The sequence below is a fragment of the Nylanderia fulva genome, unplaced genomic scaffold (assembly GCF_048542155.1).
Source record: "Nylanderia fulva isolate GAGA-0341 unplaced genomic scaffold, ASM4854215v1 Scaffold55, whole genome shotgun sequence".
Lineage (NCBI taxonomy): Eukaryota > Metazoa > Arthropoda > Insecta > Hymenoptera > Formicidae > Nylanderia > Nylanderia fulva.
Genome location: NW_028190643.1, coordinates 138,937 through 165,848, shown reverse-complemented (window position 1 = coordinate 165,848; position 26,912 = coordinate 138,937). Strand labels below are relative to the sequence as shown.

Here is a 26,912-nt window from a genome sequence, read left to right as displayed (position 1 = left end):
AATTTTGTTCGACGATAATCATGTCGTAAATTATGTTCGCTTATCTCAGATTAACGAAAATTAAAGAACAGACTCTTGAACAACTCTAGAATTTATAGATTTATCATCTTAAGTTGTATATCTCTTTTTAATCGCATATAGATAAGTGTTTGTAATATACAAATCAGAAGCAAGAATTAAAATGTTAACATTGCAGGTATACAATATAGGCTAATAATGAAGAGTGAAGAGAAAGAGGAAAGCGGGGGCATAATTGTATTTTAAATGCGATAAATACATATGTATTTTTAGTATAAATACAAAATATTTTTCAAAATACTGTTTAAATATTTCATTTTTCAAATTATCGTTAAGATGAAACAGCAAACATAAAAATATTATTAATGTTGAATTTGAAAGAAATTCGCTTGAATAAATGTTTATAATAAAAATAGTTTAAAATATTTTTAAATATGAATAAAATATTGTATTATTTTTTAGTTTTATAATATACAAATAATAAAGAGAAACAACTAATTATTTAAAAAATTTTACACACGCATGTGCGCAGACACACAAAATAAACATATCCAGCCAAACAGAATTATAAACACAAGGCAGGGAAGACGCACACGAATACAGAGAGATGTACATAAAGGTAAACGTACACAACACGATACAAAAAGTCTCTTCAGCATCTTTCGATGTTCTCGCATATTTTCAGTAGAATATAAATCGGATCGACAGACAAATGTGCCGAACAGAGCTTTATAGCGATTATTACTTGGAATTCGTCACTCTTTATCATTTTGCATCCTGTTCCTTAGTGCAATTGAAGCCAGGAGAGATCAACAATATAAATAGTGAGTTCAGTTAAAATTACTTTTTAATTAATACTATTAAAAGTGAAAAAAATATATATGTGTATAGTTTAAATCTGTTCAATGTCTCCAATTTCTTTATATTTTTTCATTACGTACATACACATACATGCCCATATACATATTACACATTCATACATACATATATACATATATATGTATACATTGCGGCGCACAACTAATTCTAGGACATCCGGCGCCCGCGTCGTTTTTCGCCACCCGTGCGGTGCTGCCATCGCACCACATAGGGTGATCTTATTGTATGCGCGCTCGACCGCATGCCAGGCGTGCGCGAGAGATGAGGAGAGACTTGCTCTCTTTCCGGAAGTGCGAACGACAAGACGTATATTGTGGAACGTGAACACGAGAGTCTTTCCGGAAGAAATCTTTGTAATAGAACTTTTAATTCTTAATTATATATTTTATTGTGCTACCAAATTGTGTTAAAGTGACTCTTCCACATTTGCTCCAAAATCGTCAGCGTCTTTTATCCTAAGTACGGACATCCACGGTATTCAGGCCGTTCATGACTCAGCCATTTCTCATCTTCCGCCATGTGCACTACAAAGGACGAGCAGTCCCTTAAATTATCGAGTCAACCACTTGCGCGCTTACAATAAATATATATGTATACAAAAAGAATTTTTTCCCTTAGAATTTAACCTGAAATGTAATCGTGGGACAATGTGGTATTCAAAGAATTATATAAGAAATTCTCTGATTAATATTTACCGCGATACAAAATATTCATATCTACAACAATAAGATATAAATTTAATTTAATTATTTTTACATAAATATATATAATAAAGTTTCAAGAATGTTTAATATATTAAAATATTCTGATTTTCTCTCCTTGAAGTGTTTTCATAAGTCAAACGTATGCCAGAAAAAATGATAAACATATATTTTATATAAATTTTAAGATACAGCATAATATTTTCACTTTTATCGTTAGGATATTAGATTTGAAGACGAGAACTGGTTAATGAGATATTATACAATGAAAAGTAAAACCGCAAAATGTAACTATTATCATTATGAAGATCGATTATTGGCACGCATAAATCATATTTATGATCATATAACGAAATTATCATAATTTTTAACATGGAGTTTAGTAATTAATATTCGACTTATTTTCAAACATAATAAAATTTGTAGTGAATTTTGCGGACAAATATAACGAAAAATTCTCTCTACATATGTGTGTTTGTCCTTATAGCGTATATGTATATAATCTCTAACTAAAAACTCACCTTTAAAAAAAGGTAAAAAAAGGCGACCAGTTAAGGGCACGCCATTAACAAAAATTATCCATTGCAAACCCATGTACAATAGAATTGTATGAAAAATTATCGATTATAAACCCATGTACAATCGTAACAAAAGTAATGAAATAAAAAAAAAATTGCGCCAAGTGAAAGTAGAAACTTGTACCAGTGGAAAATTAAAGTTGCAGACATATATAGAGTCGTATAATGAATCAATAAAAATTTAAATTTGCAAATGTAGAATTGTACCATAAAAAAACTTATCTTATAAAAAAAAAGATAAACAAGATGCCAAGTCCATGCGTCATGTGAAAAAGTGTTAAACAAAAAAGTATTTTTAAGTAAAAAAATCTATCAATTGACAAAAATTTATGTTCTAAAATTAATATCTCTACAAAAAGTAATGTCCAATTATTGCGCGAATAAATAAACATTTTTATAAAAAATTAAAATTTAAAAACTTAAACTTATGCAAATTTAAAATTAATATAAAATAAAAAGAAATAAAAAAATTTTAGTTAAAAAAACTGGGCGCGCTGCTAAATAATATTCTAATGATATTAAAATTAAATTGTTACTTTTAAACTCATTGCAGCGCGCCCAGTTTTTTTAACTAAAATTTTTTTATTTCTTTTTATTTTATATTAATTTTAAATTTGCATAAGTTTTTAAATTTTAATTTTTTATAAAAATGTTTATTTATTCGCGCAATAATTGGACATTACTTTTTGTAGAGATATTAATTTTAGAACATAAATTTTTGTCAATTGATAGATTTTTTTACTTAAAAATACTTTTTTGTTTAACACTTTTTCACATGACGCATGGACTTGGCATCTTGTTTATCTTTTTTTTTATAAGATAAGTTTTTTTATGGTACAATTCTACATTTGCAAATTTAAATTTTTATTGATTCATTATACGACTCTATATATGTCTGCAACTTTAATTTTCCACTGGTACAGTTTCTACTTTCACTTGGCGCAATTTTTTTTTTATTTCATTACTTTTGTTACGATTGTACATGGGTTTATAATCGATAATTTTTCATACAATTCTATTGTACATGGGTTTGCAATGGATAATTTTTGTTAATGGCGTGCCCTTAACTGGTCGCCTTTTTTTACCTTTTTTTAAAGGTGAGTTTTTAGAGATTATATCATTCATTTTTGTATATGATAAGCATCTTTAAATAAATAAGCAAATTCAATTTTTCTGGCATTTTCTTATTTTAGGTACATATATATCCAATAATTAATATACAAAATTAAATATTATTCATCACACAATTTGTATCAAAATAATATATTTTTAAAAATTTATTTTAAATTTATTTAATCATTTTTATCATTGTGATTGTAGTGGCAAGGATTTTATTGCTCAGTGTCATTGCAAGCATCTGGCCTGTATATATCATAATATATTGTGTAATACATTGGCTAAGTATGACAATATGGATTTTGTTTGATAGATTCCCATGGAATATTGGAATTTTGTCGGACTTGCAGTCATCCACCACATATGCAGCCTACAATTAAAGAACGCATTTATTCCATATTATTTGCTTCCGTTATTGGCATAGTGCACATTTTTATATATCTCAATGCTGTAGATAGCAAAACATTTTGAAAACATCTATCTTTCAATGTTATCTGCTTTTTTGAAAATATTGCAGCAAATTTATTATGGCAATATGCTTGTCCTCCTGCAGTTAAAGAGGCTTAGTACTTTAATATAATCTTTATTATTTGTATCATTTCCTTTTTCTTGGGAATTACAGCAATGCTTTTGTACTATATTGTCTTGCATCCCTCAAAAAGACAACATACTTTAAACGCACCAGTTCAAGCAATGTAACTTTGATATTTATTTACTTTAAAAAATGAGAGATAAACTATACAATATGCAATTAACCTTATCTTATGACTTTTATAAATCTTATGATAAAATCTAACTCTCTCTTTTAATCTTTATTATGAAAAGAATCTCGGTATTATATGAAATAATTTCATTGTAATTAATAGTTTAACTTTCAAAAATTTTGCAAAATAAAATAACTCATACATTGTATTTCTACCATATATATAAAAAAAGATAGGTAAATATAAATAAATAAATATATATTTATGATATACAATAAATAAATATATATTTATATTTATATATATATATATCTATATATATCTATATATATATAAAATGTTGGATTTTTATTATATATATATAATTTTAAAAAATCTTTTTTATATGCTATTGACATTTTAATACTACACTTTTGATTATATGTATTTTAAATTGATTATATTTATAAGTATTTTTATATTATCTTAAAAAGACTGCATAGAATTATTTGTGCGAACACTCTTATATGTATGTATAATTAATAGGGACCAACTACACATTTTTTTCCACTGAATAAAAACAATCTCAATATTAAAATTAAATTATAAAAAAGATACTATACTGTGATATTTTATTGATGAGAAATGTACATTTATAATTGTATTAAATACAAAAATAAACATGCCATGAATTACTATATATACATATTTTCATAATTATCAAACTTAAAAATATAATATTGTTACCAAAGAAGAAAGCACTATTTAAAAACTCTAAAAGTTCATAATTTGTTAAATTAGTAATTAAATACTGCATTTTGTATAATTTTTAAGTTTTATTCTTTTATTTTTCTTTATTTAATTGAATAGATATTAACATCCAATGTAGCATACAGATTAAATTAACAACCAAAAAAATAAATCTTAACTTTGAAATATATTTTTGTTTCTTTTAAATATCAATCAACTGGATTTTGTACTACTATTAATATGAATTCTTTATCTGGTGCCATCATAATTTTATGTTTTTTGCTACGTATGCGCAAGAAAGTTAAATCATTTGTTGGATTCAAGTCACGTACGACAGAACGAGCTTTATCTGACAATTGACTTATTTATCAAACCTGCGTATTGAACTGTTGTCGTATTATCTAATGTTGACTTTATAGGAATACCTAAAACAAATATAATTTTATAAATTTTTGTTTACAACTACAAGTAAATCATGTCAATGATCTCATGTAATACCTTCTGCATTCACCACTATTGTTCCAACTACCCTTTTATGACACTGAATTTGTTTCATAGTTTCTTCAACCTCTTATAAATTATTTCATCGAAATTTATTAATAAAATTTTTATTTTAAATATTCCAATAACGGAAGCAAATCATATGGAATAAATGCGTTCTTTAATTGTAGGCTGCATATGTGGTGGATGACTGCAAGTCCGACAAAATTCCAATATTCCATGGGAATCTATCAAAATCTATATTGTCATACTTAGCCAATGTATTACACAATATATTATGGTATATATAGGCCAGATGCTTGCAATGACACTGAGCAATAAGATCCTTGCCACTACAATCACAATGCAATGATAAAAATGATTAAATAAATTTAAAATAAATTTAAAAAAATATATTATTTTGATACAAAGTGTGATGAATAATATTTAATTTTGTATATTAATTATTGGATATATATGTACCTGCAATAAGAAAATGCCAGAAAAATTGTAAAATAGTTCCTATAGCACTGATATTAGATTTATCTTGTTAAGCTAATCGAATGCTGCGATGATAACTAGCCATTGTCCAACCCATGCTCACAAGTGAGCTGATAATGCTACCTGCTTGATGTACAACTGAAAAAAATATAGAAGCTAATTAAGAAAATTATTAAAAATATATGCATACTCATACATAGGCATTTATATAATTGAAATATTATTGAAATAATAGCAAAATATCTGATTTTGTATCACAGACTGTAAACTTGCACATAAATTATTATGACAATAAATTTGCAAATAATAACATTAAAATTGAATGTAAAAATTGAAATTGAAAATATCTAACCCCGCACGCTGTCAAGCGGAGGGCAACTATCGCCGTCTGTTGTAAAACGTGCGAGATGGACATTTCCAATACATGCATCTATTCATGTGTTGTGTACGTGTGATATATGTGTGCGCATGTGTTGTATACGTGTGAATACGTGTAGCACGATACTACTATGTTTGCGTGGTCGATGATGATGATAATAATAATGATGATGACGGGGACGTTTCTTAAAAGAAATTTTTCATATTTCGACTTTGCAATTATATATCTCTGCTTACAAATCACGTAGAGCAGAAATAAAGACACTTTTATTATATAATTCAAACTCAATCTATCGATTAAGTCTAGTATAAACTCGATTGCTTCAGCCGTTATTGAGAATTCGAAATATTATAAAGACTCAAATGTCCGACTCGCGTTAAGATACACGGTGTCTCGGCTACGCCCTTAACTGGTCGCGAGACACTACCGTGTCTCTTGATAAACATAGTTATAAATATATTTTTGTCACTTCCAAAATGTTATTATTGTAAACAAATGATGAAAAATAACAAGGAAATTCGAGACATTAAGTAGATTTAAACTGTGTACATGTGTCATTTTCGATGGAAACGAACATTTATTCGCGATCTTTTTCTTTTGTTTAGTTAGAGTCACTTCTTGCGTGACTGGAAACACATTTTCTCGTGGAACACAATTGGTGATAGTAAAAGGAACATCATATCGACGATGGCAGAAAAAAACGAGAATTGGATAATGAGATTTTTTAGAATGAAAAGTAACGTTGCACAATGTAGATTATGTGCCTATAAGAAATCACTATTTAAATCCGTAAGATGTATCTGCTATCATATAATTGATACACATAACTCTGACTGGATGAAATCTATGAGCCGATCAACTATCCCGTGGCCTCATATGATTTGGCGTTACTTCTACATAAGCGATGATTGCTATGCAAAATGTCTTAAAGACGGTTGTCAACAAACGTATAATTTCGGTTCAATTAAGATGTCAGAAATGCAACTACATTTCGTAGAAACCCATATAAAAGCTGGCAATATAAACATTGATAAATGGATAACACCATATTATAAAATAAAATCCCGTAATCGCAGGAATAGACCATTAGAGAAACAATGCAAAGAACCTAATTGTAATTGGGTAAAACACCCATACATGCAGTATGCATGTTTATTTGGGCACTTGGTTCTTGACCATAAATTTATTCCTCACCAATCAATAAGGACGGGAAGAGAAGCTGCAGAAAAATTCTTTTTATCAAAACGCCATAAAGGTAAATAGCTTTTATAATTGAAATAAACAATTATTTTTTATATATCTTCTCAATTATTGCATGCATTTTTATGAACAATAAGCACATTAAATTCATGTGTTAGCACTTTTGTTATAACTATTATAAATATTTAAATCAGCTATATTGCATGTGTTTGTATTTTAAAAGCATTATAAATGTTAAATTAAATATTATTTTTTCCTTTTACTTTTTCTCATTTACATATAATGTTTACTGGTATTTAACAAACAAGAAATAAAATTATATACAGATGATCATATCTAGATGATATTTTGGCCTCATTCTTATCTTTACATAGACAATAAAATTGAGTATCATCTATGCACCTCATATGAGAAAGAGTGTTATTTTCACTAAATTATTTAGATTTAGAATAATGTGTAAATAATTTGGCTTAGAATTGTAGCTCTTCAAAATACTTAATTAGTAGAACTTAAAAATAAGCAAAAGAAATTATAATTGTGAATATATTTTTAATAATCATAGTTGTATATATATTTGACATTAAAAAGCCTCGAGTTAATCTTAGTTTTAATAAACATAAGTATGAATATGATTTTATATTTCTTTTATAATTTACATTGTTTTATAACTGTGTATACATAAGCGGTATTAAAAAAAATATTAGCTGTAAGTTATCTAGATGAATCGCCACGTAATTTTATCTTTTATTTAAGTAATATTTAAATTAAAACATCTCTTTATCTTATCTAAAATAAACTTATATATTTTCATTTCATCTTTAGCTAATTTTAAAATTTTCTAAGCACAACAATGATTACTGCAAACACTTTTATTTATGTGCAATAAGCACATAAAATTCACATGTTATATAGCCCTTTTATCATATAAATATATAAATATATGAATTATCTATAGCGTATATATATTTGGGTTTTGAAAGCATTATAAGTTAATAAATATAATCTTTGTTTCGTTAATCTTAAACATGTCATCAACATTTGATTGACACAATTAGCAAATATCATCACCAATTTGAAAATATATATTTTTATATATATAAATATTAGGGTTTCTTTTGGAAAATATTTAAACATGTATTCTCGAATTCTCTCGAATGTATGAATTATAAGATAAAGTTTAATAGTAACAATTAGAATCTGTCTAATATTAAACAACGCACATAATTTAAGAGAAAAACTTTCTAATATTAATTATTCTAATTTTTATTGATTTAATTTTTCATCTAAGTTTCAGAAGATTCATGAAAAGTTCAACAACATGGACGCAGTTTCGAAAGAAATGAGACTAACGTATTATCATGGACATGTATTTTTTAATTGTATTTTATAATTAAGAATTGGCATACATTTAAAAATGTCTTTGATCTAGGTATCTAACATGTTTTAAAAATATTTTATAAAACATATTTATATGTTTAATAACATATTTTATATAACAATTAACATAAATTTAATATTCGCTTGTATATTGTTGAAACAATCAATATAGTAAAAGAGGCCAGCATAACGAGCACCAAATATAATGTTAGCTTCAGAAATTTATTTAATATATTCAGCAAGCATTCTTAAATCAAAAAAAATATCAATCGAATCGGATAAACCGTAAATTTACAAAATCTTACATAAAAGAATTAGACGTTTCGACTGCACGCAGTCTTCTTCAGTGTTACATAAGTTATCTAGTCATATCTTAACCGCTATTATATTACATTAATATCATATCGAATTAATAATGTTAGAAATGTGTCATGTGTCGGAATGTGTCATATATAATTTATATAATTTATATATAGTTTTATATAATTTATAAACTATTTTATATCATTTATATTTATTTATTTATAGAAATAATATTAACAAAATGTATTAAAAATTTTTGTACACATAATATAAGTTCTTCCAAATAAAATATTAATTTTTAAACAAAAGTATATATTCTTATAAGATGCTATATCTATAAAAATGTAAGATGAAAATACAGAGTTGATAAATCATAATTACATACATACATTCTTTATTGTGCTCCCAGTGAAAATTACAAGGCACTTTTATAAGGAGTGGTCTCAAACTTTTTACAAACAAAATTCATATTAATATACTAGTCATATGCGACCTCACAATTTACTAAATTCCTCTACAATCCTTGTTCTTCATTACAATCCTTTCCTTGCCTTCTCTTTCCTCTATCCATTTGGTTCATACTTTCGTCCTTCTTTATCTTCTCCTTCCTTTAATAAATAAAACAAAGACTATTCTTTCTCCTCTTTCATTGTCCTGAACTTTTTTTATCCCTCCCCTAATATCCTACACTGCCTAAATCACTCTTTCTCTTTCTGTTTCCCTTTGTCTTCACACTGCATTTTCTCTTTATCTACTATTCTTTTTCTACTTATCCTCTACTAATTCCAGCTTCCCTATCTAAACCCTTTTCATTATACTATCATGAACCTTCTTCTTTCTTCCTTATTTTCTTCTCTTATTTTCTCAATTCCTTTCCACACCACGTTCCTTCTTCTTTTTCTTCTCTTTTCCTCCTCTCTTCTATTCCTTTCCACTCTTTCTCTTCTTTCTTTTCTCTTTATCCCTTTTTCTTTTTTCCTCTCTCTTCTTTATTCTGCTCCAAATCTCTTCACAAATATCAATCATCTTTAAACAATAATTTAATGATTAAATATCTAATTTAAATGAACCTTTAAATCGAGTTTCGTTTACATCTATTGTAATATTTAAAAAAACACATGAAATTTTCGACTGTAATAAAATATTATACAGAGTAAGCCACCTAACAACGCATCTCCATCTCCTTTCTTCGTTCTTCATTATTATGTTAATCGTTTTCCGTCTTGTTAGAAAAATATAAAAGAGCATATTAATGATTAAGTAAAGTCATATTTCATTAAATATAATATGTATGGTATATAGTGATAATATATATTGAATTGTTTTAATTCATTTTTAGATTTTTTCAGATTAATATAAATTTAAAGAAACATATATTTAAAATCGAGTCTAGAGCTCGGATTTGCACTCGATTTCTCGGGCCGCGTGCGAAGCTTCGCGAAATACCAAATATTTCTCGAGGAGACCCGATTGTTAATTCGGAAACGATCGACAGGCGTCGGATCTCGGGACATCGTGATTTAGGGATAATGCTATTATATATGTTTGGAAACAAACTCACAGTCAAGATTGAGCCACGAAAGTGTACAAGAAATGTAAGCAGTGTCTTGTGCGCGATAACGCGAATGTTTCAAATTCTTATTGCCTACGTTACAAAGATTTAATAGTGTAAAAATGTGTAAAAATAGATAAAATATTTATTAATAAGAAATAAATGAATAATATATTAAGAAAAAAATATACAATATATTTTTAATTTATTAAAAAAAAAAATATATATATATATATATTATTAATAATATATATAATTAAACATTTAATGATAAATAAATATTTATATATATATTTATATATTTATTTTTTAAATAATACATTATTTAAAAAATTATTAATTTAATAAAATTTAAAATAAATTAATACAATTGTCGCTCGTATATTGAAAACAAAGTGATAAATATAAGGCCAACTTATCGAGCTGAATATTCGAGATGTTCAGTCAACTACCATTTATTACATGTATAAATTATAAAACTACAGTCATTATATTAAAACTAACGCAAATTACAATCATTCTATAAACGTTTCGACCGCACGCGGTCTTCTTCAGTATAATTATTGAAATATAAATTCTTACAATTCACATAATATCGAAATTTAATTATAGTTATTCAGAATCAAGAGTTTTTGAGCAATTAACGCGTGTTTCAATCCGTCCTGTCCAACAATGTTCGCCTCGATATGATCCCTGATTTTGTTCAGATCTCGGATAGTTTCATCGTTAATATGCGAGAAATTAACCCGTTCCGTAGGCGCTGCGATTAATAAAAAATTACCGATCAACGTATGTCCAAATTATAATATGTATCCCCTACAATTGGTAGTATGCTTACCTATCATCGTTCTTCTTGACAATTTTGCTACTTATTAACAGTTATTAAGGATGACACATAACAAACCAACAATACAGAAAGACAGCTCATTTTAAACTCTACTTGATCGGAGAGCGTGCGTGTTTATATATGATCTAATATCTATGTTTTACTCGTTAATGTCCTATTTGTCCTATTATTATTTCTTGTTCGCTAATATATCCAAAATATCAAAATACGACTCGCTAAGTAACTCAGTATCTTTGTTTAAATTTAGTCCATTTTTTTGTTCCTTGATATGTAGCATCTCAGAAATGAGTCTTTTATAATAATTATTTTCGTTGTCCATGATCTTAACATTGTCCCAATTAAAAGTATGATGTTCATTTATTATGTGTTCAGAAATTACTGAATGTTTCGTTGAGTCCAACCTAATATTATTTTTATGTTCTTTTATTCGCGTCTGCAATTGCCTCTTTGTTTGGCCTACATAAGATGCATTACAATTATTGCAACTGATCTTATAAACCACATTCGAATTGCATGGATGTTTAGTTTTATCTTTCTGCGCTTTAATAATATTATCCAGTTTGTTGAGACATCTATACCCTACCATACAATTTTTATTTTTTACCGAGGAAACAATCATTTCTGAGATCCCATCTATATACGGAATGACAAAGAATTTTTTATTGACCGAGTCATTTCTTATACTTTTTGTTCTTTCTATATTGGCCTGTCTCTCTATAATGCTCCCCTTAGATATGATGTGTTCTATCCGATGATTAATTTTGTTAAAAATCAGATCAAGAGGGTAACCATTGCTTCTGAGTATATTAATAATTAACTCCAAATTTTTATTAAAAAATAGTGGATGTGATAGCAATAGACATCTGTCTACAAGGTTATATATTATTCCAATTTTGTGGCATAATGGGTGGTTTGAATAAAATGATAACGTCCTTCCTGAGAAGGTTTCTTTTTGATACCAGTCTATATATATTTTGTTATTAATAATTTTAAGTGATAAATCTAAGAAATTCAAGCTATGGTTAACCTCTTGTTCGACCGCGAATTTAAGTCTTTCATGATAGTTGTTAAAATTATTCACAATCTGAGTCATATTAGTCATAGAGGTGGCCACTATTATGTCATCCACATAACGAAAATAAAACAAACATTCCAAATTCAACGCTTTGAGAACTGTATCCTCAAGATCTTGCATAACCAGGTCTGCAATAATTGGTGATAACGGTGACCCCATAGGGGTCCCAAACGTCTGTTTATAAATTATGTCATCAAATGTAAAATATGTAGAAGTCAATATGAATTTTATACCCCCCAAAAATTCGTTTTTCGGTATTTTAGTATTTATTCCAATGTGATCCCATCTATCGTTAATACCGTCAATCGCAAGATCCAGAGGAACGTTCGTAAACAAAGACACCACATCCAAGGAAAACATCCTATCATTTTCATCAATCTTTTTACCAGACAATATGCTGTACAAATCAAAACTATTATTAATATGACTTTTCGCTTTGGGTAGGCTAGTTCGTAAGGTGTTTTGTAAAAACGAAGCCAGCGAGTATAGAGCTGTATCAACCGATGAAACTATGATTCTAACTGGATAGTTTTCCTTATGGATTTTAGGTAATCCATACGCTTTTGGAAGGAGAGAATCACTACAACGTAATTTATAATATTCGTTTTTTGAAATATAATCTTCCTTAAGCCATCTCTTCAACAAATCATTCAAATCGTTCTCTATTTTTTTGCACGGATTTTTTTTAACAATAGTGTAAGTGTTGACATCTTTTAAAACGTTTTCCATTTTGTTAATATAATGAGATCTTTCCATTGCCACCGTAGCATTACCCTTGTCCGCGCGTGTGAATAGAACATTCGGATTGTCTTTACAAAATTTTATTAAATCTCTGTGTGCACCAAGTAATTTTTGTTGACTTACGTCATTTTTATCCTTCGTGTTCAGAAGTTGTGCAAATTTTGGAACCGCGATATTTCTGATCGTTGTGAGATTATTAATATTATTTCGTTTGCTATTACTCTCTATGTCCTTGATGAATTCATGTATCGCTGTTTTTTTACTAATATTCGGAAGACAGAATTTATCACCCATTTGCAACAGATTAGAAACGTTAGGCGGAATGTCTGTGTTGGAAAGATTAACAAACCATTTTTTATTAGTATTTTCCAAAGGGTTAATTGTATCATTGAGAAATTTATTGGCTTCTATGTGTATATTGATCTCCTTGGCATCATTAGTGATTGCCCTGAGAGAATTTTGTGATATTTTCGTCGGTTGTGAAGTTTCAAAATGTAAAGAACAATGTATATCTATAGGTTTGATGCTGTTGATATACTTATAGTGTTGTTTTCTCTTAAGCCAATTGAATTTCTTTTCGTGTGCAGTAACCAATCTGTTGTGGCAATTTTTAAAAGCAATGTTATGATGTTCGAAAATTCTATTCCACGCGAGTACAGGTAAACGATTAAATAACCCGCTGGTGAGATGAAAAATCCTATTTTGTAATGACTCTACCTGTCTATGCAAATCAAAGATTTCAATGCTCATCGCATTTGTTTTGAATTTGTACAACATACTATCTAGTCTTCTGATCGATCTGTGATGAAAAACGTTAAATTTAATGCGGCAAAAACCTTCTAAATGTGTAGGAAAAATATCGCCATTTTTACAATTTCTTAAAAATTCCAATTTTGCTCTCGCTCTTATTAACAAGTAATTCGCATTAATCCATTGTTTAAAATAATCTGCGGTTATTCTTCCAAAAACTCTATGAATAAAATTAAAATTAAAATAGTAATCAGTCCGTTTTGTGTTAAATTGACGCATTGTAAGGCCAGCGTAAGAAATGATTGTTTCCTCGGTAAAAAATAAAAATTGTATGGTAGGGTATAGATGTCTCAACAAACTGGATAATATTATTAAAGCGCAGAAAGATAAAACTAAACATCCATGCAATTCGAATGTGGTTTATAAGATCAGTTGCAATAATTGTAATGCATCTTATGTAGGCCAAACAAAGAGGCAATTGCAGACGCGAATAAAAGAACATAAAAATAATATTAGGTTGGACTCAACGAAACATTCAGTAATTTCTGAACACATAATAAATGAACATCATACTTTTAATTGGGACAATGTTAAGATCATGGACAACGAAAATAATTATTATAAAAGACTCATTTCTGAGATGCTACATATCAAGGAACAAAAAAATGGACTAAATTTAAACAAAGATACTGAGTTACTTAGCGAGTCGTATTTTGATATTTTGGATATATTAGCGAACAAGAAATAATAATAGGACAAATAGGACATTAACGAGTAAAACATAGATATTAGATCATATATAAACACGCACGCTCTCCGATCAAGTAGAGTTTAAAATGAGCTGTCTTTCTGTATTGTTGGTTTGTTATGTGTCATCCTTAATAACTGTTAATAAGTAGCAAAATTGTCAAGAAGAACGATGATAGGTAAGCATACTACCAATTGTAGGGGATACATATTATAATTTGGACATACGTTGATCGGTAATTTTTTATTAATCGCAGCGCCTACGGAACGGGTTAATTTCTCGCATATTAACGATGAAACTATCCGAGATCTGAACAAAATCAGGGATCATATCGAGGCGAACATTGTTGGACAGGACGGATTGAAACACGCGTTAATTGCTCAAAAACTCTTGATTCTGAATAACTATAATTAAATTTCGATATTATGTGAATTGTAAGAATTTATATTTCAATAATTATACTGAAGAAGACCGCGTGCGGTCGAAACGTTTATAGAATGATTGTAATTTGCGTTAGTTTTAATATAATGACTGTAGTTTTATAATTTATACATGTAATAAATGGTAGTTGACTGAACATCTCGAATATTCAGCTCGATAAGTTGGCCTTATATTTATCACTTTGTTTAAAATAATATATTAATTATTCAATAAATAGCTAAAATAGTGGGGTGCATTGAAAGAAAAAAGTTAACACGTTAAATCTATTTATTGAGGAAAACAAATTTTTATATTTATTTTTTAAATAATATATTATTTAAAAAATTATTAAATTTAAAAAAATTTTAAATAATATATATTAATTATTAAATAAATAAATAAATAGTGGGGTGCTTTGAAAGAAAAAGCAACAGGTTAAAACTATTAATTGAGAAAGACAAGCGCATATCACACAAGAATGTAAGTACATTAGTTTAAGTATTTATTTTGGACATATGTATTTTGTAATATCTGTACATATATATAATCGACGATACATTTTTATCACATAAATGGTACATTGCGTATTTCTCACATTAGGAACGAAAACGACATAATTAACTTTCCTCGCGCGTTTTACGGGAATATTTTTCATATGTTGATTCCAATACATGTGTTTGTAAAAGTTACGCAAATTATCAACTCTTTACCATTACTCAATGTTACATCATTTCTAAGGAAGAATAATTTTTTATACAGTTGAATGAAGATTATATTTAAAACTTCCACAGTCAGAATCGTCTTATCCGGAAAACACTCGGCGACATATATGGAAAAAATGTTGTAGCCGGTCTATACGTATAGGCCCAATAATATTTTTTCCATACGTCTGCAAACTTTCTAAGTCAAAATATATGTAACAGAAGTAATTCACGTATCAAAGAAAATTGATTGGATTTATGAGAGATGTGTATTAAAAAGATCTCAACAAACACCGATATATAATTGTTACATTGCTATAATAATACGGAATATAACAGGTAATATAACGTGTACGTTACATGTATCATCCATGTTAGTTGTAATTTCTTACTCATAGATGTAACATTTTAATATAACATATATTACATTGTAATTATATTGTAATTATATATCAAATAGCACATTGATGTATTGATAAGTCAGTGCTATCTTGGGATATAATGACAATATTACTACAATGTAATATATGTAATATTAAAAATGTTACATCTATAAGTTGGAAATTACAACTAACATATACGTTACATGTAACATGCTTAAGTATGTAACATTTATATACTGTGTTTGCTGGGATGATAAGCATCGGTTTTCACATTTGCCGAAGGGACATCTTGCTCTCTATAGGAAGTTTTATGATAATTAAATTGTACATATATCAGAAAATAATTTATATATATATATATATATATATATATATATATATATATATATAATATTTACAATGAAATCTTCTATTACTGCTATACAATAAAGCAGTCAACGACACGTTTAAAGTTTTTAAAATCTACTTAAAACAATAAATTTAATAATAAAGAAAAAATATTTGATGTAGGTAAAATAGTTTCGTACACATTTCAGCACAACAAGGAATTAATTGCTTGGTTCTATCAGAAATTTGAAAAACATGGGATACAACTAATATGCCGATTACTACACTAACATGGAGTCACAGTAAGTAAAGAAAGTATTTATTGATTATATTATATTATTTTTTTAAGTGTAAGAACGGCAACAAGAGCCAATCGCGGAAGACAGCACGCTATCCCAACGAAACTAAAAATTTACCTCAGTAACTTTCGGATCTATATTTTTCTCTTGCATTTATTTATTTCCGTAGGGGGGTTAAAGGGTTATTGAAATTAAATCTCAAATATATATATATGAGATTATTTCATATTTTAAAATCTTGGCCGTGACCAAGTAAAATTTGGTGCACAGATATTTAATTCTAACGAAAAAATTTTTAGTTTCGTTGGGATAGCGCGCTGTCTTCCGCGATTGGCTCTTGTTGCCGTTCTTACACTTTAAATTTATATTTATATTACAGAGCCGTGTTAAACTCTTAACTTATATTATTTTTGTTTCATAAATTTCATGCTAAGCTTTGCTGTTATATCTATAATAACTTTCTGTAATGTAGGTGGAACCAGTGCAATGGACGTTTGAAAACTTCGACTGAACGAAGATTCTAGTATCCGAGCGAACTTTGACTTGTTGCTGATTTTTTCTCAAGATTTGATTTTGTAATTAATCTGTCGAGAAATGGTGGTGCTCGACGTGTTTCCAATCTTTTGACACATGGTTATTGTACAAGAAGCAGGCTAGCAGTCGATTATTCGATACCTTTAATTACGGATGTTAAATGTGCGAAACTTCTAGTCGAGGTGAGAACACAAAATTTACAAAAGTATTAAATAAAATATTGCACATATTAAATAAAAATGTATACAATTTTAGTTAAAAAAATATATTTCAAGAAGTAAAATTTGATTAAACTTTAACGTTATAACTACAATAAGTTTATATAAATAAAATCATTACCTTTTCTTTTAAAACTATACATCTTCTATATTATTCTCGCGTCATTGGTCAAACATCATTTTTGATAAATAAGATAGTATTACTCATTCTTTTCTTATACTTGTATAGCCTCCCAGCAAACACCGATATACATATAATTGTTACATTGCTATAATAAAACGGAATATAGTATAACAGATAATATATGTAACGGAACGTTACATGTAACATCCATGTTAGTTGTAATTTCCCACTCATAGATGTAACATTTTAATATAACATATATTACATTGTTATATTGTAATTATATACCAAATAGCACATTGATGTATTGATAAGTCAGTGCTATCTTGGGATATAATGAAAATATAACTACAATGTAATATACGTAATATTAAAAATGTTACATCTATGAGTGGAAAATTACATCTAACATATACGTTACATGTAACATGCTTGAGTATATAACATTTATATACTGTGTTTGCTGGGTATATTAGATACAAAGTTTACATCCAGAAAAATCAAATATTTCATCTATCAGAACTGATAAAACTTCTTTCAGAGTTTTTATACGAAACGCAAAATAATCTTATAAAATCATCTCATTTATATACAATAGAAAGAAATATTTTATGACTAAAATTATAATAATTATGATACAATGAATTCAAATAAATATATTTCTATTAAAAATTATATGTCCAAAGTAGTAAAAATAATTATATTTTAAAATATGAATATCTTTAATTTTTATTTAATTTATTTTTACTCATATATATATGAATATATATATTATATAGAGGAATAATATTTTTATTTAAACAGCTAAAAATATAACAAGTTTTCTCGACATGCCGTGTTCGCAAATCGGTTTTAAATATACGTTTAAAATTAAATTCGTTTGTACATAAATATGTGGCAAATTACTATTTTCTATATGTATTCTTTTGTGCTCTGTACAGGCAATTAGAATGTTTGGTGGAGAAGCACCAAGGATGAGAACATCCACCGATTGTCCGCAGTCGCGCAGAATGATCTGACTACCTGGTTTCATTGACGTGCATATACATACTTGTGATCACTCCACAAAGAGGATTTTGCCTCTTCCCATGTGGAAAATTGTTAGAGTAACCTTAAAAAATGTCAAGGTTTTTGAGGGCTTAAACGTGGAGTCCCTATTAAGGATTTCTACATTACTGCCATATTAGGTTCTAGTAAGGTGATATCAGAATTGAACAGCTAATTTAATGTATGGTCTAAATAAGGAAACCAATAAAGGTCCTGATAGGGCTTCATAAAGGTAACAGTTATTAAAATAAATTGATATTTTTAACTTATAATTTTTCAAAACTCTTATTGGTTTCCTTGATTAGACCATACATACAATTAGCTACTCAAAACTAATATTCGTACCGCCCTACTGAGATCTAATCTGACAGTAATGTAAAAATCTCTAATAGCACAGACACATAATATCTATCTGATATATATTTGATGATATATATGTATCAGACAGATATATATTTCTTTAAATATATATCTTCAAAAAGATTCACTCAGCCCAGAAAACTGTAACTGAAAGGATATATTATCAGAATCTCGCAATATGTTTAAACAATATATACGAAAGAATGGGATGGAGGTCGCAAAATGTATGATTCATTACGAAAAGAAACGGAATATGCAAACAATAACTATAATAAGTTTGTAATTTTATGGAGTTATATAATTACATGAATCGGTAGGCCGAAAATCCTCCTCGATATGTCAGAATTTCGATAACTGATCCTGCAATTTCTCCTCAGTTATGGATTGTCCGTTCATCCTACGCAACTCAACGGCATTTTCCCCTGTAATATTAGGTATCCCGAACAAAGCAGATCCCATACAGCACACAAGTTTGCAGAAATATTGCAACAACATTGCAATATTGCACATTGCATATCAATATTACAGAAATATTATTTTTTGTTAAATTAATAATTTTTTGTTAAAAATTTAATATTGAATTTTTTAGAATTACATTATAAATATATTTTTATGCATGAATATATATAATAATTTTATATTATATATATATATAATATAGATAATAATTTTACACATGCGTTGCAATTGTTAAGGTTTTATTATCAAAGAATAACTTTGCCTCGCGCACGTAATTATATTTGATTAAACTAAATAAAATTAGAAAAGAATATATAAAAAGATACATATATACAAAATAGTTCTCAAACAATACAATACAAATTCGGCGAATTAAAATTATGTACATAATAGTGATACAGCGAAATAAAATAATGTACGTAATAGAAATTCGGCGAGTTAAAATTATGATCATATTGATAGCATCGAGCAATCGTCATCCCGCAGATTAACAGTTTGACAATAATAAAATAAATTATGGAAATATAATATTAATGGCGCACGCTTGTATTGTCGCTATATATATAAGTTACAAATATATATTAATTGATGTAAATATATATATAGATTAAATTCAAATCATCCGTTTGTACGTAAAATCGTATTTCTCACTTAATTTTCAGACGATTCTTTTATAATTTTATTATATAGAAACATTACTGAATAACTGTGTCATAAATGTTCAATTATATGCTTTGTTTTTCTAATAAAATGTAAGAAATTAAAATATATTGAAACTTTTATGTAAGCAATATAACATTTTTCAATTATTTATTACTTGGCTACTGTTCAGCCGTTATTAACTAAACAAAAAATTTTGTCCGACGATAATCATGTCGTAAATTATGTTCGCTTATCTCAGATTAACGAAAATTAAAAAACAGACTCTTGAACAGCTCTAGAATTTATAGATTTATCATTTTAATTGTATATCTATTTTTAATCGCATATAGGTAATTAAGTGTTTGTAATATACAAATCAGAAGCAATAATTAAAATGTTAACATTGCAGGTATACAAAATAGGCTAATAATAAAGAGTGGAGAGAGAGAGAGAGGAAAACGGGGGCATAATTGTATTTTGAATGAGATAAATACATATGTATTTTTAGTATAAATACGAATCATTTTTTAAAATACTGTTTAAATATATCATTTTTCAAATTATCGTTAAGATGAAACAGCAAACATAAAAAAATTAATAATGTTGAATTTGAAAGAAATTCGCTTGAATAAATGTTTATAATAAAAATAGTTTAAAATATTTTTAAATATGAATAAAATTTTGTATTATTTTTTAGTTTTATAATATACAAATAATAAAGAGAAACAACTAATTATTTAAAAATTTTTACACACACATGTGCGCAGACACACATAAGATAAACGTATCCAGCCAAACAGAATTATAAACGCAAGGCAGGGAAGACGCACACGAATACAGAGGGACATACATAAAGGCAAACGTACACAACACGATGCAAAAAATCTCATCAGCATCTTTCGATGTTCTCGCATATTTTCAGTAGAATATAAATTGGATCGACAGACAGACGTGCCGAACAGAGCTTCATAGCGAATATTACTTGGAAAATACGTCACTCTTTATCATTTTGCATCCTGTTCCTTAGTGCAATTGAAGCCAAGAGAGATCAACAATATAAATAGTGAGTTCAGTTAAAATTACTTATTTAATTAATACTATTGAAAGTCAAAAATATATATATGTGTGTAGTTTAAATCTGTTCAATGTCTCCAATTTCTCTCTAATAATGTTTCATTACGTACTTACACATACATGCCCATATACATATAATATACATACATACATATTTATATATATATATATATATATATATACAATATATATATATATATATATATATATATATATATATATATATATACATACAGAGAGAATTTTTTTCCATTAGCATTTAACCTGAAATGTATGGTAACCGTGAGACAATGTGGTACTGGAAGAATTATATTAGAATTTCTCTGATTAATATTTACCGCGATAAAAAATATTCATATCTACAACAATAAGATATAAATTTAATTTAAGTTTATTTGCATAAATATATATAATAAAGTTTCGAGAATGTTTAATATATTAAAATATTCTGATTTTCTCTCCTTGAAGTGTTTTCATAAATCGAATGTATGCCAGAGAAAGTGATAAACATATTTTATATAAATTTTAAGATACAGCATAATATTTTCAATTTTATCGTTACGATATTAGATTTGAAAACGAGGACTGGCTAATGAAATATTATACAATGGAAAGTAAAACTGCAAAATGTAATTATATCATTATGAAGATTGATCGAAGATTATTGGCACGCATAAATCATATCTATAATCATATAACAAAATTATCATAATTTTTAACATAGAGTTTAGTAATTATTATTCGACTTATTTTCAAACATGATAAAATTTGTAGTAAATTTTGCGGACAAATATAACGAAAAATTCTCTCTACATATTTGTGTCTGTCCTTATAACGTATATGTATATAAACATAGTTATAAATATATCTTTGTCACTTCCAAAATGTTATTATTGTAAACAAATGATGAAAAATAACAAGGAAATTCGAGACATTAAGTAGATTTAAACTGTGTACATGTGTCATTTTCGATGGAAACGAACATTTATTCGCGATCTTTTTCTTTTGTTTAGTTAGAGTCACTTCTTGCGTGACTGGAAAAACATTTTCTCGTGGAACACAATCGGTGATAGTAAAAGGAACATCATATCGACGATGGCAGAAAAAAACGAGAATTGGATAATGAGATTTTTTACAATGAAAACTAACGTTGCACAATGTAGATTATGTGCCTATAAGAAATTACTATTTAAATCCGTAAGATGTATCTGCCAGCATATAATTGATACACATAACTCTGACTGGACAAAATCTATGAAGCGATCAACTATCCCCTGGCCTCATATGATTTGGCGTTACTTCTACATAAGCGATGATGGCGATGAGGTCTATGCAAAATGTCTTAAAGATTGTGAAGTAAAGTTTCCATTCGATCGAATTAAGATGCTAGAAATGCAAGTACATTTCGTAGGAACCCATATCAAAACTCGCAATATAAACATAGATAAATGGATATCACCATATTATAAAATAAAATCCCGTAATAGCAGGAATAGACCATTAGAGAAACAATGCAAAGAACCTAATTGCAATTGGGTACAACACCCATACATGCCGTATGCATGTTTATTTGGGCATTTGGTTCTTGATCATAAATTTAATCCTCACCAATCAATAAGGACGGGAAGAGAAGCTGCAAAAAATTTCGTTTCACCAGAACGCCCTAATGGTAAATAGCAATAACTTTTATAATTGAGATAAAATATTATTTTTTATGTCTTCTCAATTATTGCATGCATTTTTATGAACAATAAGCACATTATAATCAAATGTTGCCACTTTTGTTTTAACTATTATAAATATTTAAATCAGTTCTATTAAATTCATTTGTATCTTAAAAGCACTATAAGTGTTAAACTAAATAGTATTTTTATTTTTTATTTTTTCTCAATTACTTGCAGTGTTTACTGTTTAACAAACACTAAATAAAATTATACAGATGATCATCTAGATGATATTTTGGTTTTATTCTTATATTTACATAGACAATAAAATTATGTATTATCTATGCATTTTAAATGAGAAAGAGTGTTATCTTCACTAAATTATTCAGATTTAAAATAATGGTTAAATAATTTTACTTAGAGTTATAGCACTTAAAAATACTTAATTAGTAGAACTTAATTAATAAGCAATAGAAATTATAACAGTGAATATATTTCTAATAAACATAGTTGCATATACATATATTTGATCCTAAAGAGCCTTGAGGTAATCTTAGTGTTTAATAAACATAAGTATGAATACCCTTTAATAATTTACATTGTTTTTGAACTGTGTTTACATAAGCGGTATTAAAAATAATATTAGCTGTATAAGTTATCTAGATGAATCGCCGTGTAATTTTATCTTTTATCTAAGTAATATTTAAATCAAAAACATATCTCTCTATCTTATCGAAAATTAACTTATATATATAGTTTTTCTTCTCATCTTTATTTAGCTAATTTTAAAATTTTCTAAGCACAACAATGATTACTGCAAATACTTGTATTCATGTGCAATAAGCGCAAGAAATTCAAATATTAGTCTTTTTATCATATAAATATATAAATATATAAATTATCTACGTATAGCGCATACATTTGTGTTTTGAAAGCATTAGAAGTTAATAAATATCAACTTTGTTACATTAATCTTAAATATGTCATCAACTTTTGATTTACATACAATTAGCAAACATTATCATCAATTTGAAAATATATATTTGTACATATATATAAATATTAGGGTCTCTTTTGGATCCGGAAAATATTTAGACATGTATTCTCGAATTCTCTCGAATGTATGAATTATAAGATAAAGTTTAATAGTAACAATTACATTTTATCCAATATTAAACAACGCACATAATTTAAGAAAAAAACTTTTTAATATTATTTATTCTAAATTTTTATTGATTTAATTTTTCATCTAAATTTCAGAAGCTTAATGAAAAGTTCAACAACATGGACGCAGGTTTCGAAAGAAATGAGGCTAACGTATTATCATGGACGTGGACAATAAAATAAAATGAGAAATTCATATTTTTGACTTTATCGCTTTATCTTTATAATATATGGCGTAAATAATCTTATTTTTATTTTATTATATCTAATTATATTAAATGAACGGCGAAACTTATATTTTTTAATTATTTCGTAATTAAGCATCTTACATCAAGATCTGTATCTAGATACTTGTATTTATTAAATGTATTTTATAAAACATTTAATTTGTATAATATATAATTATATATAATATATAAATTATATATAATCTATAATTATATATTCATCATTCTCTATATATATTATGTTTTATAACTTATAAAGTATAATTATATATTTATTTATATGTATATAAATATAATATATATAGAGAGAAATAATGTTATAATTGTGTAAAATTATCTGTAAATGCATATAATTATATAACTGCAGAATTGCACTAAAAAAAAAATTTGTTAGCTAAACTAAATCTGTCAACTAAATTACTATTATTTTAATTATACATATATATTAGTATTTAACTCAAATATATATATGTTTTGTCAGATTTAATATGTTATATTTAATTTAAAAATTTTTATATGTTGAATTAACAAATTATTTAGCTGAAAGACTCAGTCAAGTTTACAATTTTTTTTCGCAGTGTGTCTCAAATTATCTGTAAACGCATATATTATGTTAAATATTTTATAATTAAGAATCGGCATACATTTAAAAATGTACTTTATCTAGAATCTAGATATTTATCATTTTTGAAAATATATCACATAACATATGTAATTTTAACATATGTAATTTATATAGTGATTTCTATAACATGTATAATATTTTATATAAATATTTATGTATATTATGTATATAATATTTTATATAATTTATTATTATCTATTTATAGAAATAATATTAACGAAATGTACTAAAAATTTTTGTACACATTAATATAAGTTTCTTTCAAATAAAATATTAATTTTTAAACAAAAGTATATATTCTTATAAGTTGCTATACCTATAAAAATGTAAGATGAAAATAGAAAGTTGATAAATCATAATTACATACATACATTCCTTATTGTGCTCCCAGTGAGAATTATAAGACACTTTTATAAGGAGTGGTCCCGAACCTTTTACGAACAAAATCAATATTAATATCTTAGTCCACGTTGTTCCTTTCTTTTTTCTCTTCTATTCCTTTCCGCTCTCTCTCTCTCTTTTTTCTTTTCTCTTTTTCTCTTTTTTCTTTCCTCTCTTTTCTCTATTCTCCCCCAAATCTCTTCACAAATATCAATCATCTTTAACAATAATTAAATATAAACCTTTAATAATTAAATATAAACAATAATTTACTTAAACCTTTAAATCAAATTTTGTTTACATTTATTGTAATATTTGAAATTAAGTAATTCTCTCAGTCACATACCTAAATAGCATAATATAAGACAATATCTTCTTATTGTAGGAAATCAATTATTATTTTAAAAATAATCATAGAGATAAAAATAAATATGAATGTTTTATTTACAGACTGCTTCAATATTTGCTTAAAACACATTTAATCTATTCTTTTTATTTATAATAAAATTCATTTTGATACACGTATTTACTTAATTTCACTAATCTGGTTTGAAGATATACGTATATCTTCGACATATTATAAAAGTCGGAGAAAAGATTTCTGATTTAGATCGGCTATTAGTATTTTTCTATTCAATTTATCTCTATATATCGCATCTATTATTTAACAAAGTAATAAGGTATAAGTCTTAATATTTTCTTTCTGAAAAGCGAGCATTTTTTTAAACATGACAAAATATTTTAGGCAAACGCATTTGTCGGGGCAATATTTCTCACAAAAACTCACAAAATTATCAACTTTTTATTATTCAATGTTACATCATTTCTAAGGAAAAAGGATTCTTTTATACAGATAAATGAAAAGTTGATTATATTTAAAACTTCCACACCAAGCAAAATCGTTTTATCCGGAAAGCACTCGGCGACATATATGGAAAAAATGTTGTTGTAGCCGGTCTATACGTATATATAGGCCCAATAATACTTTTTCCATACGTCTGCAAACTTTATGTGTATTAATTAAATGGTCATTAAAATGGAAAATTATAAAATTCTGATGATGGCGACATAGACTCTCTATTGTTTTAATTATTAATGTTTCCATCTATGGTATATCGAATATTTCAGATGCAAACATTTCTACTTACTTAGCAGTCGTAATGCAAACTTAATAATTTATCTTTTTTGAAAATCGTTGTTAATAATAATTTATGTTTTTTGAAATTGCACAGATATGAATGTACGCATTTTTGTAATAAAAAACATTTTGTACTAATGAGAATCAAAAATTGAAATGTTTCATATTACGGATAGAAAATCGGCTAATTTATATATATATATATATAAGAGTGATGGTAAATTATGATTGTAAGTTTTATTATTGATATAATATTATGTTTTTTATTTTCTTCCATTTACTTGCATAAACTTTTATGAATAATAAGCACATTAAATTTAAATTAGTACATTTATCATAAATATTATAATTATTCAAATCAACTATAGCATTTATATTTTAAAAATATTATGTATAAGTATCTAAATAACAATATTGATTAACTAATATTGTGCTTAAATATGTCAC

The 26,912-nt window shown here is 26.8% G+C and overlaps 1 protein-coding gene and 2 long non-coding RNA genes across 6 annotated transcripts; 2 read left to right on the top strand and 1 right to left on the bottom strand.

Annotated features, from left to right (window-relative positions):
- Positions 1-5,090: 5,090 nt before the first annotated feature.
- Positions 5,091-6,073, bottom strand: LOC146721094 (uncharacterized). Of its 2 annotated transcripts, XR_014925790.1 has the most exons (4): positions 6,059-6,073; positions 5,689-5,844; positions 5,224-5,558; positions 5,091-5,150 (listed from the first exon to the last, which is right to left on the bottom strand). It is a non-coding gene; the product is annotated as an uncharacterized LOC146721094 (long non-coding RNA). The 2 variants fall into 2 exon arrangements; XR_014925789.1 differs by having other exon boundaries at positions 5,689-6,068.
- A 4,280-nt stretch (positions 6,074-10,353) lies between these two features.
- Positions 10,354-19,426, top strand: LOC114934845 (uncharacterized). 3 transcript variants are annotated; one of them, XR_014925794.1, is made up of 5 exons: positions 10,354-10,560; positions 15,337-15,578; positions 16,719-16,811; positions 17,281-17,524; positions 18,626-19,426. It is a non-coding gene; the product is annotated as an uncharacterized LOC114934845 (long non-coding RNA). The 3 variants fall into 3 exon arrangements; XR_014925793.1 differs by having other exon boundaries at positions 10,354-10,633; XR_003820374.2 differs by having other exon boundaries at positions 10,354-10,643.
- Positions 19,427-21,007: 1,581 nt separating this feature from the next.
- Positions 21,008-24,290, top strand: LOC114934838 (uncharacterized). The gene is made up of 3 exons (XM_029307549.2): positions 21,008-21,255; positions 22,280-22,935; positions 24,191-24,290. The coding sequence occupies exons 2-3, from the start codon at positions 22,362-22,364 to the stop codon at positions 24,196-24,198; spliced, it is 582 nt and encodes a 193-aa protein (XP_029163382.1). The 5' UTR covers positions 21,008-21,255; positions 22,280-22,361; the 3' UTR covers positions 24,199-24,290.
- The last annotated feature ends 2,622 nt before the right edge of the window (positions 24,291-26,912 follow it).